The sequence below is a fragment of the Cydia splendana genome, chromosome 20 (genome assembly GCF_910591565.1).
Source record: "Cydia splendana chromosome 20, ilCydSple1.2, whole genome shotgun sequence".
NCBI lineage: Eukaryota > Metazoa > Arthropoda > Insecta > Lepidoptera > Tortricidae > Cydia > Cydia splendana.
The window spans coordinates 13,407,876-13,425,983 of NC_085979.1; the positions used below are offsets into that span (position 1 = coordinate 13,407,876).

Genomic DNA, 18,108 nt, shown 5'->3' on the forward strand with positions numbered 1-18,108 from the left:
TATACTTACTCATGAAACCTCATATCTGCAACAATAATTTGATGGAAATGTCGCTTTTCTTTCATTCGGAATACGGGTGTTTTTGTCATCAAATGAGTGTTGCAGATACCTACGAGGTTGAGTAAGTATAGCGGCGAAATACTACAGTAGGTACAATAAGTTCTTAAAAATATTGAAATGTAGGTGCATTTTAATTTGGGGAAAAACAAATCATCATAATCAAAAGAATATACCAATTTCAAGATCATTCTTGTTAAAAGTCTAAACAAACTCCTGAGCTAGACGAGTTTTAGCTGCTAATGCTTTAAATCCTCTTTCGTAAATGGGATCGTTTTTATGCAGTTCAATTCTCTCAGTAGTACCAGAATCGAACATTACAATTACTGCCATATCATCTTCGACATTATCAATTTTAGATTTTATTGGTTGCTCTAGTTCAATTTGGTCTCTTAAACCTTCAAAATCTTTTGGATTTTCGCGTAGTAAATTTGAAGCTTTCGGTCCTTTCTTATTACCTTTTTTGCATGAAATATATTCAATAGCACAGTTTTCTTCAGGGTTTGTTTTGATGTCATTAAGTGTATTGTCAAAGTAATTTTTACTTAGACTTGTTTCTGTTGTGGTATGATCATTTGTAGACCCGTCGATGTCCTCGTAAATGCCTTGTGAGCCATATGCTATATTTGTTGTCATTGTAGCCAATGTTGTTGTATCAAACTGATCTTCAGGTGCATACTTATCGGGTGTCGGATCTGTCTGTTCGTTTGATGGCACATCTCTCCAGTACTCGTCTGGTATTTCGGGGATAATGGGTTTCGGAGTTTCAGATTGAGGTAAGTTTGCCACAAATTCTGGATTAGGGAACAAGCTTGGGTCGCTGGGGAAATGTCGCAAGAATGATTGGTTAAATACTATAGGGTTGTCTTTGTCGTCTAATGTTTCTATTGGCCCGTAAAGTACGTCATTGACGTTGTAGTTTTCTCGGTATACATCCCTCATAGCTTCGTCTATGTCTGGAATATCATTGTTTTCAGTATAGTCCTTCAGTTCATTTGCCTGGGATGTGATTTCTAAATTCTGTAAATAATGGAATCTTTAGAAAATTACCCTGAATAACACGTTAATCAACGAAGCAATCAATTGCACCAACGAGCAGGAAACACGTTACGGAGTATCTACGTGTACATATAGGGCTACGTATAAGACAAACTTACGACTTAAAACCGTCGCGTAAAAGTGTAAGCTAAACTAACCTATAGGTACCATTCATAAAATTATTGTTTTTTATTTACCGACAAAAAGACCGCGCTCAGTTCGGTGTATGTCAAGCTGTATCTCCAATACGATGACATCCTGTGTTGTGTTACCTGGGCAAGCTTCTGGAACACGCTTTCGATCCACTCGTCGTAAGGACTGAGGCGAGTGAAGACTGTGGGTGCTTCTGCGGCGCCGCAGTGTGGGGATCCGAAGCTGATAACTCCGACCAATACGTTGTCCACTAATGCCGGTCCGCCGGCATCGTGCTGCCAATCACACAAATAGAAAAATCTGAACACATATTCCTCTTGAAAGCCAACTGACAATTACCTCTGCATGATCTTGGAATAGCCTTGTGGCATATGCTTCTGCTAGGGTTTTAGTCGCTGGCTTTAGGTAAGCCGTCTAAGCTATTTATTTATGGTTGACAGACCGAAAGAGTCGTGTAGACTGGAGTCTGCCACGGTGTGTTTTACTCGGTGAGTAGGTAAGTGCGTACATTCAGAAACCCATTGTATAAAAAAAACTACAAGTACACTACATTTCTGTAATCTGATAACCTACATCGGGGTTTTCGGTGAGGGAATGATTCCGTGTAAAGCCTAACAACAGTTTATTTGACCATCGCCATTTTGCGGATTTTCAATGGTACTAATTTCTTTTACTGGCAACAAGTACTCTTTGACAACGAACGTTGGATGTCATCGAATGTCACCGATGTAAACAAACCATGGAAACAAACGGAAAATATCCACGAATATATTCAAATATAAACGGTTTTATTACAAAAATGACAAAAAAATTTACCAAAGATGCGAAAAAATTGTAGTGAATGCAATCAAATACTTACAGCTTTAAGCCCCCCATTCACACCCCTACCGTGTAGGCCGCCTCTTAGTCCGCCTCGTTGGGTAGGATTGTGTATGGGGGTTACTACGAGCCGTCCTACCGTTTAGCCGTTTGTAGGACGGCTCGTAGTCCGCAACCCCCATACACAATCCTACCCAACGAGGCGGACTACAAGGCGGCCTACACGGTAGGAGTGTGAATGGGGGGCTTAAAAAAGACGAAGGATTACATAGCATTCCAATAAATAATGTTTTGAAGTTGGTTGTTGACATGACCGGTATTGACATTTTATAGTGCGGTTTTATTGAACTGGTTAGTTGTTTCGTTTAAACTTTAACATTTCATTTAAGGATGTAGATCGACGATAAAAATCCTATAATCGAATTGGAGACTGAACGTTTTATAATCGAGGTTGGTGGTCCTGAAAGCGACACAACATCTGATGAAAATCAGACTTCGTCAGAGTCAGAAAACGAAGAATATATTAATATTGAATATTTAGAATCAGATTTTGACGAATAGGTAAATTGAAAGAACCGAATTCTCTGTAAGCAATGTTTCTGACATTATACGAGTATCAACATGAAACCAATGTCCACTACCCCGACTATACATGACGTACGCACATTATTGCCATACGTAAGCTGTTTGCAGCGACACTATCTCAGGGTTAAATAAACTGTTGTCAGGCTTAATATTAACTTTGTTTTTCTACTCGTCGACTGTAATTCTTGAATTAAGATTTCGTATACTTACCAAACTGCATTTGGGTACTTTTAATGTATGGGCTCCCAACTCAACTATAAAATTCATTTCGATACAGTTTAGTCAACTATAATGAAATTGACCAATTACAGCTCGCCGCGGTCAAGAGGACGAAACAAAACCATAGCTCAAATTAATTATTTATTTTAGGATGTATTGTAGGAACAATTGCATCATAAGTCAGAAACGCGCATGTGACACCCATAATAAAGGAACATCCATAGACTACGAAAACAGCTTAGCGTTACTTGTTAGTCTCCCTAGGCTACGGTGGCTATAACCGAGAAAAAAACTGTTTAAAAATTGAATTTAGCAAGGAGCAAGTACCAGGGCCTCATGAGTTACGAGAAGGTGTCGTTGACCAACCCACCGGGCCGCGGTCTGGGAGCTACGAGTATGAAGGTATCACGGCTGCTCGCGTATCTTAGCTGTATACTTTTGGTTTGTTTACCTATGATTATACTAGTTTAAAGTATTATTTTTGTTGACTCGTAGAAAAAGTATTGTATACAATAGTGATATAACCAAGCTTTTCAATCTCGTACCTTACTTAGGCAACTCAGCAAGCTTCGTTGCTTAAACACGGTACTCGACTGAAAAGCTCTATATTATATCACGATTGTATAAAATACTATTATTGTAAAATAATTATCAAACTATGAATTAAACGTAGGTAGTAAGGTCCAAATGTGCTTAGGAATGTTAAATTAGTATCGTTTTTTACAGTTTTTACCTGTTATTTGGCTAGTGTAAAACATTCCCGCACCGAAAACCCCGATGTATGCTGATAACATAGACGAGATTGATATGCGCTTCATCACGTTGAAAGGCCTTTGGACCAGTCTTGTTATCAAGGGGGTGGCTGCTGGTTCGAGTCTCCAAGAGTGATGAAGTAAGAAGATAAGTGACTGTAGTGTGATAAGTATACTTACGTTGCATGCTCCCGCGCCTCGGTCGACGGACCCAGCGCAGAAAGCCTTATCAGTAACGAAATCTCTGAAACATCATTTACTATCTTATTTTTAAAATCTGTACCTAATCTTGTCATTTGTTCAAGCCGGGTCAGCCAATCGTACCCGTAGCAAAATGGCTAAAAAAAAGAATCTACTTTCCTAGACAGCTCTGTCTTTATTAGCTCAATATGTACCTATTTACTTTAACTTGTCTCTGTGCTTGTCTGTAATCTCATCCTGTCTCTCGTTGACTTTTTCCTTCCTTCTTCAGTGGAAGCTTATGTAGGCATGCACAGAGCGAATAATTTAGTTATTTAAACTTTATTGCAGTTGCACAAAACATAATAATAATGTACAAATGGCGAACTTAATGCCTAATGGCAATAGATTAAGAGCGCGGCGCGCTCATTCTTTCTTCCGTGATTATGCGGAATCCTAGCTATTTTGGTATTTACTAAGAGCTCTTTCCCACTTACGTCCAGTTTTTTGCATGACCCCGTTTTGGTAGTAAATTAAATATACGTGGTAATATGCGTGGTAGTATAACGTTCACACGCGCATTCTGCACGCATATCTACTACAAAAACTGGATCCTGCAAAAAACCGTACCCGCAAAAAAACTGGACGTAATAAAAACTTTTACAAGAAAAAAGAAAACCGACTTCAAAAAGGATAAAATAAAATATAATCCGTTTTTAAGTAAGTATATGCGTTACTAACTGATATGTTTGAAGTCGGTGCCAAGCCAAATTTGAAGCATACCATGATTTTAGGGCGATCCGATAACAATGTTTGCCATAACAAGGATTGCCTTACACGACAGCAATTATCATACTTTCTGTAGATATCTAAGAACCCACTATCAATCCACCTTGGCGCAGTCCGTACCATGTTTGTCGGTACTAGTATAAAACCAATGCGATTGCTGATATGTTTTTTAAAGAGCAATTTTTACTATTTTTCGAACTGTCCATAGTACTCAGGTGTGGGATTGGGACTGAGTTATTTCCCGCCTCTTATCCAGAGAACTTGATTTCAAAATATAAAACAATTCAAGAACCATCTACAGGGCTTTAACTTTTTACGTGCATGGCAAATTTCACCAGTTTACATGGCAGTTGTTTAGCTGAAAAGGTGACAAAGAGACAGACAGAATTACTTTCACTATTATAATACCTATTAGTACAGTTGTAATGTGATTTATAGACATAAAGCTGATTATTTTTGACCGGTATTGTTACTATTTGTCTTGGCACCGACTTCAAACATATCAGTTAGTAACGCATATACTTAAAAACGGATTATATTTTATTTTATCCTTTTTGAAGTCGGTTTTCTTTTTTTTTGTAAAAGTTTTTATTTTTCCATTTTTAATTGTAAGGCATTGTTAACAGCTTATGAGTGACGCGTGACGCATGAATGAAAATAATAATGATGCGTATCACTAAATTCGTAATCATTCCTGTCACTACAGTGCACAAACACAAAATCCATCCTCCGCCCCGCCACTGACCCAATCCCTCAACCCCCAGATCACTCAACCTCACAGCACATCACCCCTGATCACGGAACCCCTCGACCCTGAAGCCTGAACCACCAACCCTTCAACCGCCATTTCCCGACTCCTCAGTAGCCTTACCATAAGTCTAACACAGACATATTCGCTAGCGTGTGCGTAACTTACTTTCTATGCGTCTCGCTCGTACTGGCATCCTATTAGTGCAAGCGAGATGTATAGAAAGTAAGTTACGAAGACGATAGCGAAGATGTAGTGTGTTATTAATGGGAGGAAATGTTTGAGTTACTATAAAAAACAACGATGTCGCCATACTCGTACCTTTAAAAATTGAGGAGTTCCCTCATTTCCTTATGAATTCCGTCACCAGATTATAACCAACAATATTATGGGAACACCTTGGAGGTAACTTCGTTCAAACAAAAAAATAATTACTCAAATCGGACCACGGGTTCCGGAGTAATCTACACTTATAAAATCATCATCAACAATCATCATCATCAGGTCCACTCCATCAAATTAGTGGTTTTTAAGAGGAAATGCTTGATTCGCTTAAGACAATACCCAAATCACCATACATGTGCCTTTAAAAATTGAGGAGTTCCCTCAATTCTTCACGGATCCCATCATCAGAACAGCACCAGATTAATGTGGGACGCTCTTGGAGGCAGTTCCCTTCAAACAAAAAAAGAATTGCTCAAATCGGACCACGGGTCTCGGAATAATCGCTGAACGTCGTACATTTTAAGAAATCGTCATGATTATCATCAAAACAATCATCATCATCAGGTCCACTTCATCAAATTGGTGGTTTTCGAGAGAAAATGCTCGAGTTGCTTAAGAAAACACCCAAATCACCCTACATGTGCATTTAAAAATTGAGGAGTTCCCTCAATTCCTCATGGATTCCATCATCAGAACAGCACCAGATTAATGTGGGACCACCTTGGAAGTACGTACCTCCTTTCGAACAAAAAAAAATTACTCAAATCGGCCCACGGGTCTCGGAGTAATCGATGAACATACATAAAAAAAAAAAAAAAACATAGCCACAACCGAATACAAAACCTCCTCCTTCTATGAAATGGAAGTCGGTTAAAAAGGGCTAAGGGGCCCACTGATTAACAGTCCGCCGGACGGTATCGGCCTGTCAGTTGTTCGGAACTGTCAACATTTTGTTCTAACTGACAGGCCGATACCGTCCGGCGGACTGTTAATCAGTGGGCCCCTTTAGAGTTTCTCAGCTCTGCGAGTTTTGCAATAACTTACTTTGTGTAGATATACTGGCAGGCATTAAAGTCGTAAAGTTCGACTTTGGCCTCCGAAAGCGGTCTGTCTTCTTCACGCAGGTCTGCTTCATCTGTCTATATCAATTATATTTGGCTTCAAAAACGAACAGTATTTTTATGTTTTCATTGGTTTTATAGTCATATAACAAAATAACAGAGGAGAGTTTTTCAAAAGGGCTTATTTCTCTCTGAACACCATACAAAAATAAGCCCTTTTGAAAAGACACTCCTACAACTAGGTATAGGGAGTACGTGAACCTGTAAAGAGCAGCAAAGTTCAGAAACAGCTTTAGTTTTCCATTTATCTACGAACGCCACAACATGATTCTAGTCTTTCCAATAAAATAAAAAAAATAAAAAAATAAATATTATAGGACATTCTTACACAGATTGACCAAGTCCCACAGTAAGCTCAAGAAGGCTTGTGTTGTGGGTACTCAGACAACGATATATATAATATATAAATACTTAAATACATAGAAAGCAACCATGACTCAGGAACAAATATCTGCGTCATCACACAAATAAATGCCCTTACTGGGATTCGAACCCAGGACCATCCTTTCCAATGGGCGAAGAAGCGTGCGTGAACTGTAGCCATTGTAGGGGGTTACTGCTACTATATTGCTGACAAAACTGGAATTTATTTGGTAACTCTGTCTACTATATATTTATCTATTATGGTTCTAAATGCGAGTCAGGACACCTCACCTTTCTTCGACCCCAGCCCAGTATGACGACGTGTTCGACGCTGGGTTTCAGAGCGCTTGCTGCCGCCGTGTCGTACTGGATGGCTACCACGCGCTGTTGTCTGAACCGCAGTGCCTTTTACATTCAACGGTACATATTATTGGGAGAAGGAACTGCAAATTGAGTGTTTTAATCGTTCTATAATACATATTAACCTCATCACAAAATCTTATCTATATTTCAATCAAAATTACAATTACAAGGTTGCTTTAGATTGCGCGCCTAATTAGTGCAACTCGTGTAAAGCTCGCAATTGGTGCGCTTGCTCTTACTTAGCCGGCAATTTACTATTTACGAGTAAAATCAAGGCCAAGGGCTGTATAACTTAAACACACAATTTGTAGAAAGTTGCGAAAAGTTTCTGGGATATTTTGAACTAATTAGTTTCCCAGATTTGAACTTTACCAACTTTTTGGAAACTTTCTACTTTCCACAATTAAAGTAATTGTGAATCTATTCTCAGTTTTGTATCAAACCGATTAAATTGTTGTAAAACAAGACAGACTCACTTTCTTCGTCCGTAGAAGCACTAAGTTGTTAGCCAGAGTTTTCCTGTCGAACTGAGGATGGAAGAGGAGCTCGTCTATGTTTATGAGGTGACCCATTTTGCTGACGAAGTCGCTGGCCACTCGGATTTGGACGTGTGCATTTAAATCTGAAGGACTGAGGGATAAAAAAGGCTATATTAAAATACTTAAGGCATGGACAAACTATGCTAAGGGGGGGAGGAGGGAGTAGGTACGCTCAGGTATGCGACGCTGGGCTATTGGCCAACACCTCAAGTCCATCATACACGTCCCCGTCGTCCCTGTATCTGCCGCCGCGGATCAGGGCCGAACCCACCCAGGGTCTCATTGGTGGGTGGGTCGTCCCTCCTGGGCAATGCTAGTGGTCGGATCGGGCGTCGCTATATTTACCAACGTACCCCGGACCACTAGTAGCGAAGTATGAGGGCCCCGCCTGGTGTGGGCCACGCCAAATGTTGTGGCATTCCAACCCGCCAGGTGTTCCTTTCCTTACCCTAGAATTCCATCTTTCAATCCCATGATCCAAAATGTCACTTCCTTTCTTTATTCCCGTCTCAACTTTCCTTCTTCTAGGGTTTGCAGTCCGGAGCCTGAATGTGCGGAATAACCCTTCCGCACATTTGGGACCCGGAATGCAAACCCTAGACTTCCCTTTCACTCCACAACTCCTACTCCACTCCAAGAGGAGACAACCTCTTTAAAAAACCCCAATCTAAGGTGGACCAATCGTGGGCTCAGTCGCTAACGATGACCCTCGATACCGGGCAACCTCGAGGTGTATTTTGCCTTGTTCCAGCAAGCGGGGCTCTGCTGGCAACTGACCACATCTTTCCCTAGCTTCTCGTGGGATTTGTATGGAAGAAGCTAATAAAAAAACTGAAGGTACCCTGGAAGACCTATGCCAGGAACTAATGCCCCTGATGGTAGGTGCGGAAGATTCTGCCCAAACATCGGAGTAAGCCATGGAGGGAGTGGAGAGCGCCGACACGGTTGAAAGGAGCGATACTCATTGCCCAAACAACCCAACGGAGGCTCCCAACCCTGACATGCGCAAGTCCGTCAAGAAATTGACGGGCTCTGTGAAGGGCCGCTACAAAGCTCTTAGAGGACTAGGAGTGGCGCACGAGGAAGCGCTACAACTGTCCGCAAAGAGCTTTGCGGAACTTAAAAAGATGGGGTACAAGTTCGGGTCCTCACACTCCAAACCCGAGCCGAAATCGGCCAAACGGCCGCGCTCGGAGGAGAAATCGCCACAGGGTAACGCTAGCAAGTTCCCAAAGGTGAGTGAGAGCCCTACAACCCAACCCCAACCTCCACAAACCTATAACGAGGTCCTTAGCCAAGTCCGGGTCGGAATCAAGGACTGCAAGCCGATGAATGTCGCGCAATTGGGGTCCCTATGCAATACCATCCTGCAAAAGATTGCGACCCTGGAATTGGACAAGGGACCAAAGTTTAAGGGTTACGCTTACAAGCCAGGCTGGTTACTCATTACATGCAGTGACCAAAGATCTAAAGCCTGGCTTGAGGAAATAACACCAACCCTAAAACCATGGCCGGAAGCCAACCTCGGGGTCATCCCTGAAAATGAGCTTCCTAAGCCTAATATAGGGATGGTGTTCATTCCTGAGATAGACGACTCCAAGGTCAAGCAGTCGCTATCTCTACTCTATGCGCAGAACCAGGGGCTGCACACAGAGTTATGGAAGATTCTCCACACCAAAGTCGAAAAGGGCGGGGTTATGGTAACCCTGTCTCTAGACGACGTGTCGGTGGAGAACCTTCAAAAAAAGGGCCTAAAGGCAAACCTAGGTTTCCGGGAGGTCCAGTTTCGGCTAAAGGGCCAACCTAAGACCCAACAGCCAGAAACGCAACCCACCCAAAACCCTACACCGCAGCCTGCAATCCCTGTCCCACCCACCACCCTAACCCAAACACCCGCCCCAAAGGTGCCTTCCGGCCCAAAGCGGGCGGCTCCTTCCACCTCCAATCCTACTCCAGGATCCTCGGGGATGCAGCGGTTTCTCGCCAACAGGGGAGGCCACAGGGGCAAAAACCGTCCAAGGGGTAGAGGGAACGGAGGAGGCCACCAAGGGCACAACAGTGCCCACCGCCGTGGTAAATAACGACGCAACCAGGGGTAGGGGGGTGATGTTCCTACAGGCCAATCTACACCACGCCATAGCGGCCACTGCGGTCGTAGAGAAACTCTTCGGCGAAAATGGCCTGGACATCGCCCTCATACAAGAACCATGGATAAACAACAAATCCATGGTAACAGGACTCAACAGAGCAGGAAAGGTACTAATCGACGAAAAAGGTGCTAAACCGAGAGCCTGCATCGTATTTAACAAAAACATTAACTTCTTGCCTGTTGCAGAACTATGCAGTGAAGACACCGTAGCTGCCTATGTCAATCTCAAAGGGAGAGGAGCACTGAAGGTAATAGTTTGCTCCGCCTACCTGCCCGGAGAGAAGCAAGACCCCACAGAAGAACTGACTAAAGTGCTAGAGTACGCTCAGGCACAAAAGGCGGAACTTATTGTGGGGTGTGATGCCAACGCCCACCACACCATCTGGGGGAGCACTGGAATCAACAAAAGGGGTGAGTTACTATCCCAATTTATCTTTACCAATTGTCTGCACTTGTTGAATAAGGGCAACACGCCCAGACGCCCACCTTCGTAACTAGAGCTAGGCAAGAAGTATTAGATATAACCTTTGCTACTGAAAAGGCGGCAAGCTGCCTAGTCGACTGGCGAGTCAGTAGCGAAAACTCAATGTCGGACCACAGACATATTTTGTTCAGTGTTAAAGACTCTCTAGCTAGGGAATCACTCATGCGTAGAAATCCAAAAGAAACGTCATGGGAAGCCTATAAGGCTGACCTCGAAAACCGTCTAAAGGATTTACCAAAATATGTTAAAACACCAGACTCTCTCAACCTAACAGTCGACTTATTATCCGAAGGCATACTTAAGGCCTACGAACAAAATTGTCCTTTGAAGGAGTCAAAAACTACTAACTCAACGACGTGGTGGAACAAAAGGCTAGAAAACCTCCGCAGGTCCACACGTCGCATATTCAATCACTCTACCACACCGAATGAGTGGGAAAGGTATGGTAGAGCGCTGACTGAATATAATAAACAAATCAGGAAGGCAAAAAGGAAGTCCTGGAGAAGGTTTTGTGAAGAGATTGCCCAAACTCACAAAGGAGCACGAATTCACAAAATACTCTCCAAGACACCAACCAACTACCTCGGTCTTCTTAAAAGACCAGATGGCACTTTTACGAACACAGAAGAGGAAACTCTAGACCTGCTCAGAGGCACCCACTTCCCCGGTTCGTACACAACCAGTAACACACAGTTATGCGCCCAAAGGAATAATCAAATCCACAGGGCACGCAATATAGACTGGAATTTGGCAACTAACATCTTTAGACCAAACAAAATTAAATGGGCTTTGGGAAAATTTAAACCATTTAAATCGGCGGGAGAAGACGGAGTGTTTCCAGCGCTTTTACAGCAAGGACAGGACCTCCTCCTCCCGCATCTGGTCAGAATATTCCGAGCAAGTTTTGCGTGGGGAATTATACCAGATCAATGGACTAGGGTCAAGGTACGATTTATACCAAAAGCAGGGAAAAAGGACTATTCACAGCCTAAATCCTTCAGACCCATTAGTCTAACATCGTTCTTACTCAAAACGATGGAAAGAATCATTGATCAGCACATTAGAGCGAAATAGCTGGTGGAGAGACCACTAAGCGTAAACCAACATGCTTACCAAAAGGGAAAATCTACGGAGACTGCCCTACTCGACCTGGTTGACAAGGTGCAAAAAACCCTAGAGGAAAAGCAAACCGCTCTATGTGCGTTCCTTGATGTTGAAGGTGCTTTCGACAACACGCCCACAGAGACCATACTCAATGGTATGACATCAAAGGGAGTAGACGAAATCACCACCAGATGGGTACATAGCATGCTCTCGAACAGAGTAGCCACTTTGACCATGAATAATATAGAGCATGCATTTTATACCACTAGAGGGTGCCCACAAGGAGGCGTTCTATCCCCACTATTATGGACCCTAGCAGTGGACCAACTTCTTGCAATCATGTCAGGCCAAGACTTTGACACACAAGGATATGCCGACGACCTTGTAGTTATCGTCAAAGGCCCTTGCCTCAGCACCATATCCAACCTAATGCAAGGAGCTCTAAACACAATATTCAAATGGTGTAGAGAAAATGACTTGTCCATTAATCCGAGCAAGACTGTAATAGTACCATTCACAAGGAAACGGAAGCTCGATAAACTAATAAAACCAAGACTTAATGGACAAATAATACCGTTCTCGGAAGAGGTCAAGTATCTAGGGGTCACTTTTGACCAAAAGTTAACTTGGAACCCTCACCTGAGAAACATTATGCAAAAAGCGAAAATGGCCATGTGGTCATGCTGTCGAATGGCAGGAGCAAGATGGGGCTTAAGACCCAAAATTGCTATGTGGTTATACACAGCGGTAGTGAGGCCAATTGTCACCTACGCCTCCGCAGTCTGGTGTAACAAAACCAACCAAAAGACAGCAATAGACACTCTAAACAGCCTGCAACGCACGGCTTGTTTAACAGCAACAGGCGCCTTCTCCTCGACACCGGGAGCGGCCCTAGATGCACTGCTAGACATCATACCACTCCACCTGCAGGTGCAAAAGGAGGCCAAGCAGTGCGTCTACAGAATATACACGCTAAACAGGCCAAAATGGCGCTCTCAGGCATTAGCCAATCTAAAGGCCTGGGTTTTGCAAATAGAACCCTTAGCATGCCCACTGATGACACGCACACCGAATGTCATCTCACCAAACTGTACACAGTAGAAATACCTCCTAGAGACAAATGGATCAACAACCAAATGTACGTCAAAGAGGGAAGCCACGTTTGGTATACAGATGGTTCCAAAAAAGGCAATGATGTAGGATGTGGGATCTATGGTGAGAGACCTAAGCTCAGAGCTAGCGTCAGCATGGGCACACAGGCCTCAATCTTCCAGGCAGAAGTCTTCGCCATCAACAAATGTGCGGAGATCAACCTGGATAGAAACCTAAGACACCAGCATATCTACATCAACTCAGACAGCCAGGCTGCTCTGCTGGCACTAGAATCCCTTGAGTCAAACTCAAAACTAGTCCAGAACTGTAAAACAAACCTAAATGCACTGGCTAACTCCAACAAGGTCACACTTAGATGGGTACCAGGGCACTCCGACATTAACGGAAACGAAGAAGCGGACGAACTTGCTAGAAAGGGCGCAGACTAGGGCTTCCAATACCGGGATCCCGGGATCCCGAAATACCGGGATCCCGTCTTTTTAAACGTATTTATCAATACCGGTATTTTTAAATGCAATACCGGGATCCCGGTATTTTCAAAAACAAGGAGAATTTGCAGTAAAACCATTTATATCCATTAGAATGGTCACATTCGGCTGTATTAAGAAGCTTACTACACGTCAGACGCATCTAACTTGCATCTAACCCTTATTTTATTATTGAAATAAGATCGTTGCCTGAACGTCAGATAAATATTTGGTGGTTGGTAGTGGATGAATCCTGACAGTGAGATTAATATAGTTCTTAAAATTTTATGAAAAAATTTAAAGAAAAGAGCATGGAACAAACAAAAACAAGAAAAACTGTAGTATGGCAAACTAATTTAGGCCGAAATTAGAAAAAAAGTTGGCTGGTGGGTTGTTGGACTAAAAATGTGACTGGTGTAGTCAACAAGTTGGATAAAATTATTGCCAACCTGGAGTGTGAAATAAAATTTATGCATATGGAGACATTGATTGTTTATTGTTCTAAAAGCTTTTAGGACATTTCTGATGTTACATTAACCCTTTTTAATAAAACTATAATTTTTTAAGCGATTCATATTCAATACCGGGATCCCGGGATCCCGGTATTGATGAAGACAGTTTCGGTATTAATACCGGTATTGTGAGAAGTCCGGTATTTGGAAGCCCTAGCGCAGACACACCCCTGGTCGGCCCAGAACCGTTCTGTGGAATCACAAAACGGGATGCATATTCTCTGCTCAGCAAGTTAGAAAAAACGAGAGCAACCGAGTGGTGGAAGTTCGTTAAAGGACAAGAACACTCGAAAGCTCTAATCAAAGGGTTCAACAGCAGAACTGCTAAGGAGCTTTTAGGACTCAAAAGGCACAAAACCTGCGCGGTGACCAGAATACTGACTGGACACTGTAAGTTGAATAAACATATGTTTCAAATTGGGAAGAAACAAGATGCGACATGCAGGTTCTGTCAGGAGTCAGAGGAGACTGCAATGCACATTCTCTGCTCTTGTGGACCACTAATGTCAAAAAGAAGTACCTACCTAGGGCGACACGTAGTGCAACCCTATGAGGTACAGAACATTACGGCCCAAAGAATCTGGAACTTTCTGGATGCAACGGGCATTAGTAATGAACTTTAAAGGGCCGTCACAATAGATCAATGCTGGTCGATGCGACACTCAAAGGCCCACAACACCACAATAATAATAATAATAAACTATGCTAAGCCAGATAGCGCTGATAATCATCATTTTTGTCACAACTCTTCCCTGAAGTAACCAATAGCTCACCGCATTAAGCCCCCTCTACACTCGTGCGCGAATCGCGGCGCGAAGCCGCGAACGCGAGTGTGTAGCGGGCTTTAGACAGGAGGCCGCGCTGAGCGCCAAGCTCTCGTGAACCAGCGAGTCGACGCACACGAAGCGCCCCGCCACGCGCACGCTCGAAGATTCGCTTCATCTTGGCTACGACTCTGTGCCTAAAGTGACCACAGTGGCTTACCGCATGAGACAGGAGCCCGCGCTGAGCGCCACGCTCTCGTGAACCAGCGAGCCGGCGCACACAATGCGCCCCGCCACGCGCACGCTCGAAGATTCGTTTCATCTTGGCTACGACTCTGTGCCTAAAGCGACTACAATCGCTTACCGCATGAGACAGGAGGCCGCGCTGAGCGCCAAGCTCTCGTGAACCAGCGAACCGGCGCACACAAACCTCCCCGCCACGCGCACGCTCGAAGATTCGCTTCATCTTGGCTACGACTCTGTGCCTAAAGCGACCACAATGGCTTACCGCATGAGACAGGAGCCCGCGCTGAGCGCCAAGCTCTCGTGAACCAGCGAGCCGGCGCACACAAAGCGCCCCGCCACGCGCACGCTTGAAGATTCGCTTCATCTTGGCTACGACTCTGTGCCTAAAGCGACCACAATGGTTTACCGCATGAGACAGGAGGCCGCGCTGAGCGCGAAGCTCTCGTGAACCAGCGAGCCGGCGCCACACCCCGGACACTGGCGGTCAAATGTATGAAACAAACGCGTTCCTACGCACACAGTCTAAGCTCGTGTGGGTGAACGCGTACCATGCTTGTGTGAGTGAGATAAGACGGGCTAGGGTTCCCGCCATTTTGTTGTCAAGTTCGATGATGACTCAAAACTCATTGCGCGAATTAGGAAGAAATAAGAATCGTATTATGTTGTAAGGTGGATATCTAAGCTCGATTTATACAATAGTTTCCTATTTTGAATCAGTATAAACGAAGTAACAAAATTTTTGTAAGGAAATTCAGGCCACCAAAATATTACGTAAGTTGACAACATGATTTTTTGTTCATATAGATATTGCGATGTTTTCAGTGTGATCTGATAGGTTTAGGTCTAAAACAGATAGGGTAAAAGAAATACTAAACATAAGTACCTATTGTAAGTTGGTATTCTACTAAAACATAAAACACTTTAAAAATAACTGGGTATGTACTTGCCTTGATTCATCCAATGGGAATCTGTAGAACTTTCTTTTAGTTTTGTCGTTTATAGAGCTTAAACAACCGTACACAGCACAACACACGCCCATTGCAAAAAGATTTGTAAATTTGTTTAATATTTTACGTGACCTCCGCTCTGCGCACCGCGTCGTCGCGTCCTTGCCAGCCGGTAACTGAGAGGTAACCGAGAGCGGGTGGGCGGCACTTTCAACGGGAGGCAAGGAGTGTCCATACTGTACGTTAGTACTCTTTATTATACTGTGCCGGCGCACACAAAGCGCCCCTCCACGCGTACGCTCGCAGCTTCGCTTCATCTTGGCTACGACTCTGTGCCTAAAGCGACCACAATGGCTTACCGCATGAGACAGGAGGCCGCGCTGATCGCCAAGCTCTCGTGAACCAGCGAGCCGGCGCACACGAAGCGCCCCGCCACGTGCACGCTCACCATGAACGGGTACCGCTTGATACCCGTGCTACTGCCTTCGAAGATACGCCGCGCTTCATCTTTGCTAACTTTCTTTGTGCCTAAAGAACAACAATACTACTAAAATATGGGTGCATACAACTTACTCAAAAATATGTCCCATAGTTCTTAATTCACCGACATAAGAGAGGACATATTTTTGAGTGCCTAAGATGTGGGCACCTATATTTTTTACACTTGACTGTACAAAAAGGGGCCATAGTATGTACGGGGGATATCGATGGATTGTGTAGGCTGATGTGACCACAACGACTACTCTATCAGGAGCCACTATTTTATTTTTGTGGGAGCAAGAGCGTGTTTAAATGCTCGTTATATTTGGAGTTATTCAATGATAAATACGTACTTATTAAGTAAAGTGTAGGTATATACTTACTAGGTAACTTAAGAACAGTTGCAGCAATTGTTTTGACATTTAAATTAAATCTTCTTGCTAAGTTAACAAAGTCTTGTCTTCCACTCAATGTGTTGTTATCATTCTGGTAATTTTCGTGTTTTATCACCATTTCATTCCTTATCATCTCGTCAACAACTTCGTTAATGTTTGAAATGTAATAAGCATTTTTATGGCTAATATCCGTTTTACTTATATCGCGTATTTCTTTATATTTTTTATGGTTTTTATAAAGCGCGTCTTGTATAAGACCGTGCTTGGACATATACTCTTGTACGTTATTGAATTTTGAGAAGTTTCTATTGATTTTCAAGGCAATGAACAAGGCATCGAGGATGTCTAGTATTTTGTCGCTAGTTTGATGAACCATAGCCGTTTCTGTGGACTCCGAAAATGCGGTTATGATCGTTGTTTTCAAGAAAACGGCGAACAAAATTACCACTTCCAATTTAGTCATGTTTTGAAAATTATAATTTGAAATTGAAATGATTTCTGCAAGTATTGTCTACAAGTAGGTCCCAATGAAATAAACAACTTCTACAAATTATTGTTATTTTACTACCTTGTGATAAACTTTACACCTATGTATTTCAACATGAAAAATATAATAATGCAACAGCAATTACCCACTTATCGATTTTGTTTTCTATTTGTTTAGGTAGAGTTAGACCTAGAAAAGTTCTATGAAATTATGACGTATAAATAACACTTGGCCTGCGTGGGCTATCAAAATCACTGCATACTTTTCTTGGTCTAACTCTAGGTATAAAACATTCAAATCAAAAGGTTCCTGGTCAATTGTTTGAAATCAACATAAGATTGTTTTACCTTTATACAGTCACTTGTAATTAATTAATGTAATACCTTTAAACGAGCAATTCTTGTTTATTTATCTCGGTATCGGATCTCGGAAACGGCTCTAACGATTTCGATGAAATTTCGTATATGGGGGTTAATGGGGGCGATAAATAGATTTAGCTTCTGGCTAGGGCTTATCTCTGGAAAACGCGCATTTTTGAGTTTTTATATGTTTTCCGAGCAAAGCTTGATCTTCCAGATATTTATATCTATAGTCACTTATAATCAGATTTCGTCAGATATTTTTCATCCTTCTATGTAGGTATAATAGACATTATTGCAGGTGACTGTACTCCGACCCTTGTTCAAGAATGTGTCTTGAGAAAGAGCTGCTCCGAAAGTACAATCATCCAATTTGATTCCTAGACCACTATAGAACCATGTTGCTTTAACTACGAGTACCAGTACCTGTGATGTATCTAACATTAGGTACCTACATCACGTCGCAGAATGTAATGAAATAATTATAGATGGTCAACCAAATCTTGTCAGTAGAAAAAGGCGCGAAATTCAAATTTTCTATGGGACGATAACCCTTCGCGCCTACATGTTTAAATTTGCCGCCTTTTTCTACTGACAAGATTTGCTTGACCAAGTAAAATTAATTATGACGCGGTCTATAGTGGCCTAGG

The 18,108-nt window shown here is 42.7% G+C and overlaps 2 protein-coding genes and 1 long non-coding RNA gene across 3 annotated transcripts; 1 reads left to right on the forward strand and 2 right to left on the reverse strand.

Annotated features, from left to right (window-relative positions):
- Positions 1-11: 11 nt before the first annotated feature.
- Positions 12-17,197, reverse strand: LOC134800546 (transmembrane protease serine 11A-like). The gene is made up of 8 exons (XM_063773030.1): positions 16,601-17,197; positions 16,097-16,265; positions 7,889-8,042; positions 7,341-7,454; positions 6,610-6,704; positions 3,804-3,867; positions 1,368-1,523; positions 12-1,077 (listed from the first exon to the last, which is right to left on the reverse strand). Exons 1-8 carry the CDS (start codon positions 17,073-17,075, stop codon positions 262-264), a joined length of 2,043 nt encoding a protein of 680 aa, XP_063629100.1. The 5' UTR covers positions 17,076-17,197; the 3' UTR covers positions 12-261.
- Positions 8,062-13,514, reverse strand: LOC134800593 (uncharacterized). The gene is made up of 3 exons (XR_010145550.1): positions 13,153-13,514; positions 11,129-12,660; positions 8,062-8,286 (listed from the first exon to the last, which is right to left on the reverse strand). It is a non-coding gene; the product is annotated as an uncharacterized LOC134800593 (long non-coding RNA).
- LOC134800572 (uncharacterized) lies at positions 8,735-11,108 on the forward strand. Its single transcript, XM_063773060.1, has 2 exons — positions 8,735-10,207; positions 10,287-11,108. The coding sequence occupies exon 1, from the start codon at positions 8,869-8,871 to the stop codon at positions 10,030-10,032; it is 1,164 nt and encodes a 387-aa protein (XP_063629130.1). The 5' UTR covers positions 8,735-8,868; the 3' UTR covers positions 10,033-10,207; positions 10,287-11,108.
- Positions 17,198-18,108: the final 911 nt, after the last annotated feature.

Excerpts from the sequence above, each read along its gene's own strand:
- LOC134800572 (XM_063773060.1), top strand. The coding sequence starts at position 8,869 with ATGGAGGGAGTGGAGAGCGCCGACACGGTTGAAAGGAGCGATACTCAT.
- LOC134800546 (XM_063773030.1), bottom strand. The coding sequence starts at position 17,075 with ATGACTAAATTGGAAGTGGTAATTTTGTTCGCCGTTTTCTTGAAAACA. Across the intron at positions 7,455-7,888 it reads TGCTTCTACGGACGAAGAAA|GCACTGCGGTTCAGACAACA; the intron begins GTGAGTCTGTCT and ends TGAATGTAAAAG. Across the intron at positions 1,078-1,367 it reads TGTTCCAGAAGCTTGCCCAG|AATTTAGAAATCACATCCCA; the intron begins GTAACACAACAC and ends CATTATTTACAG.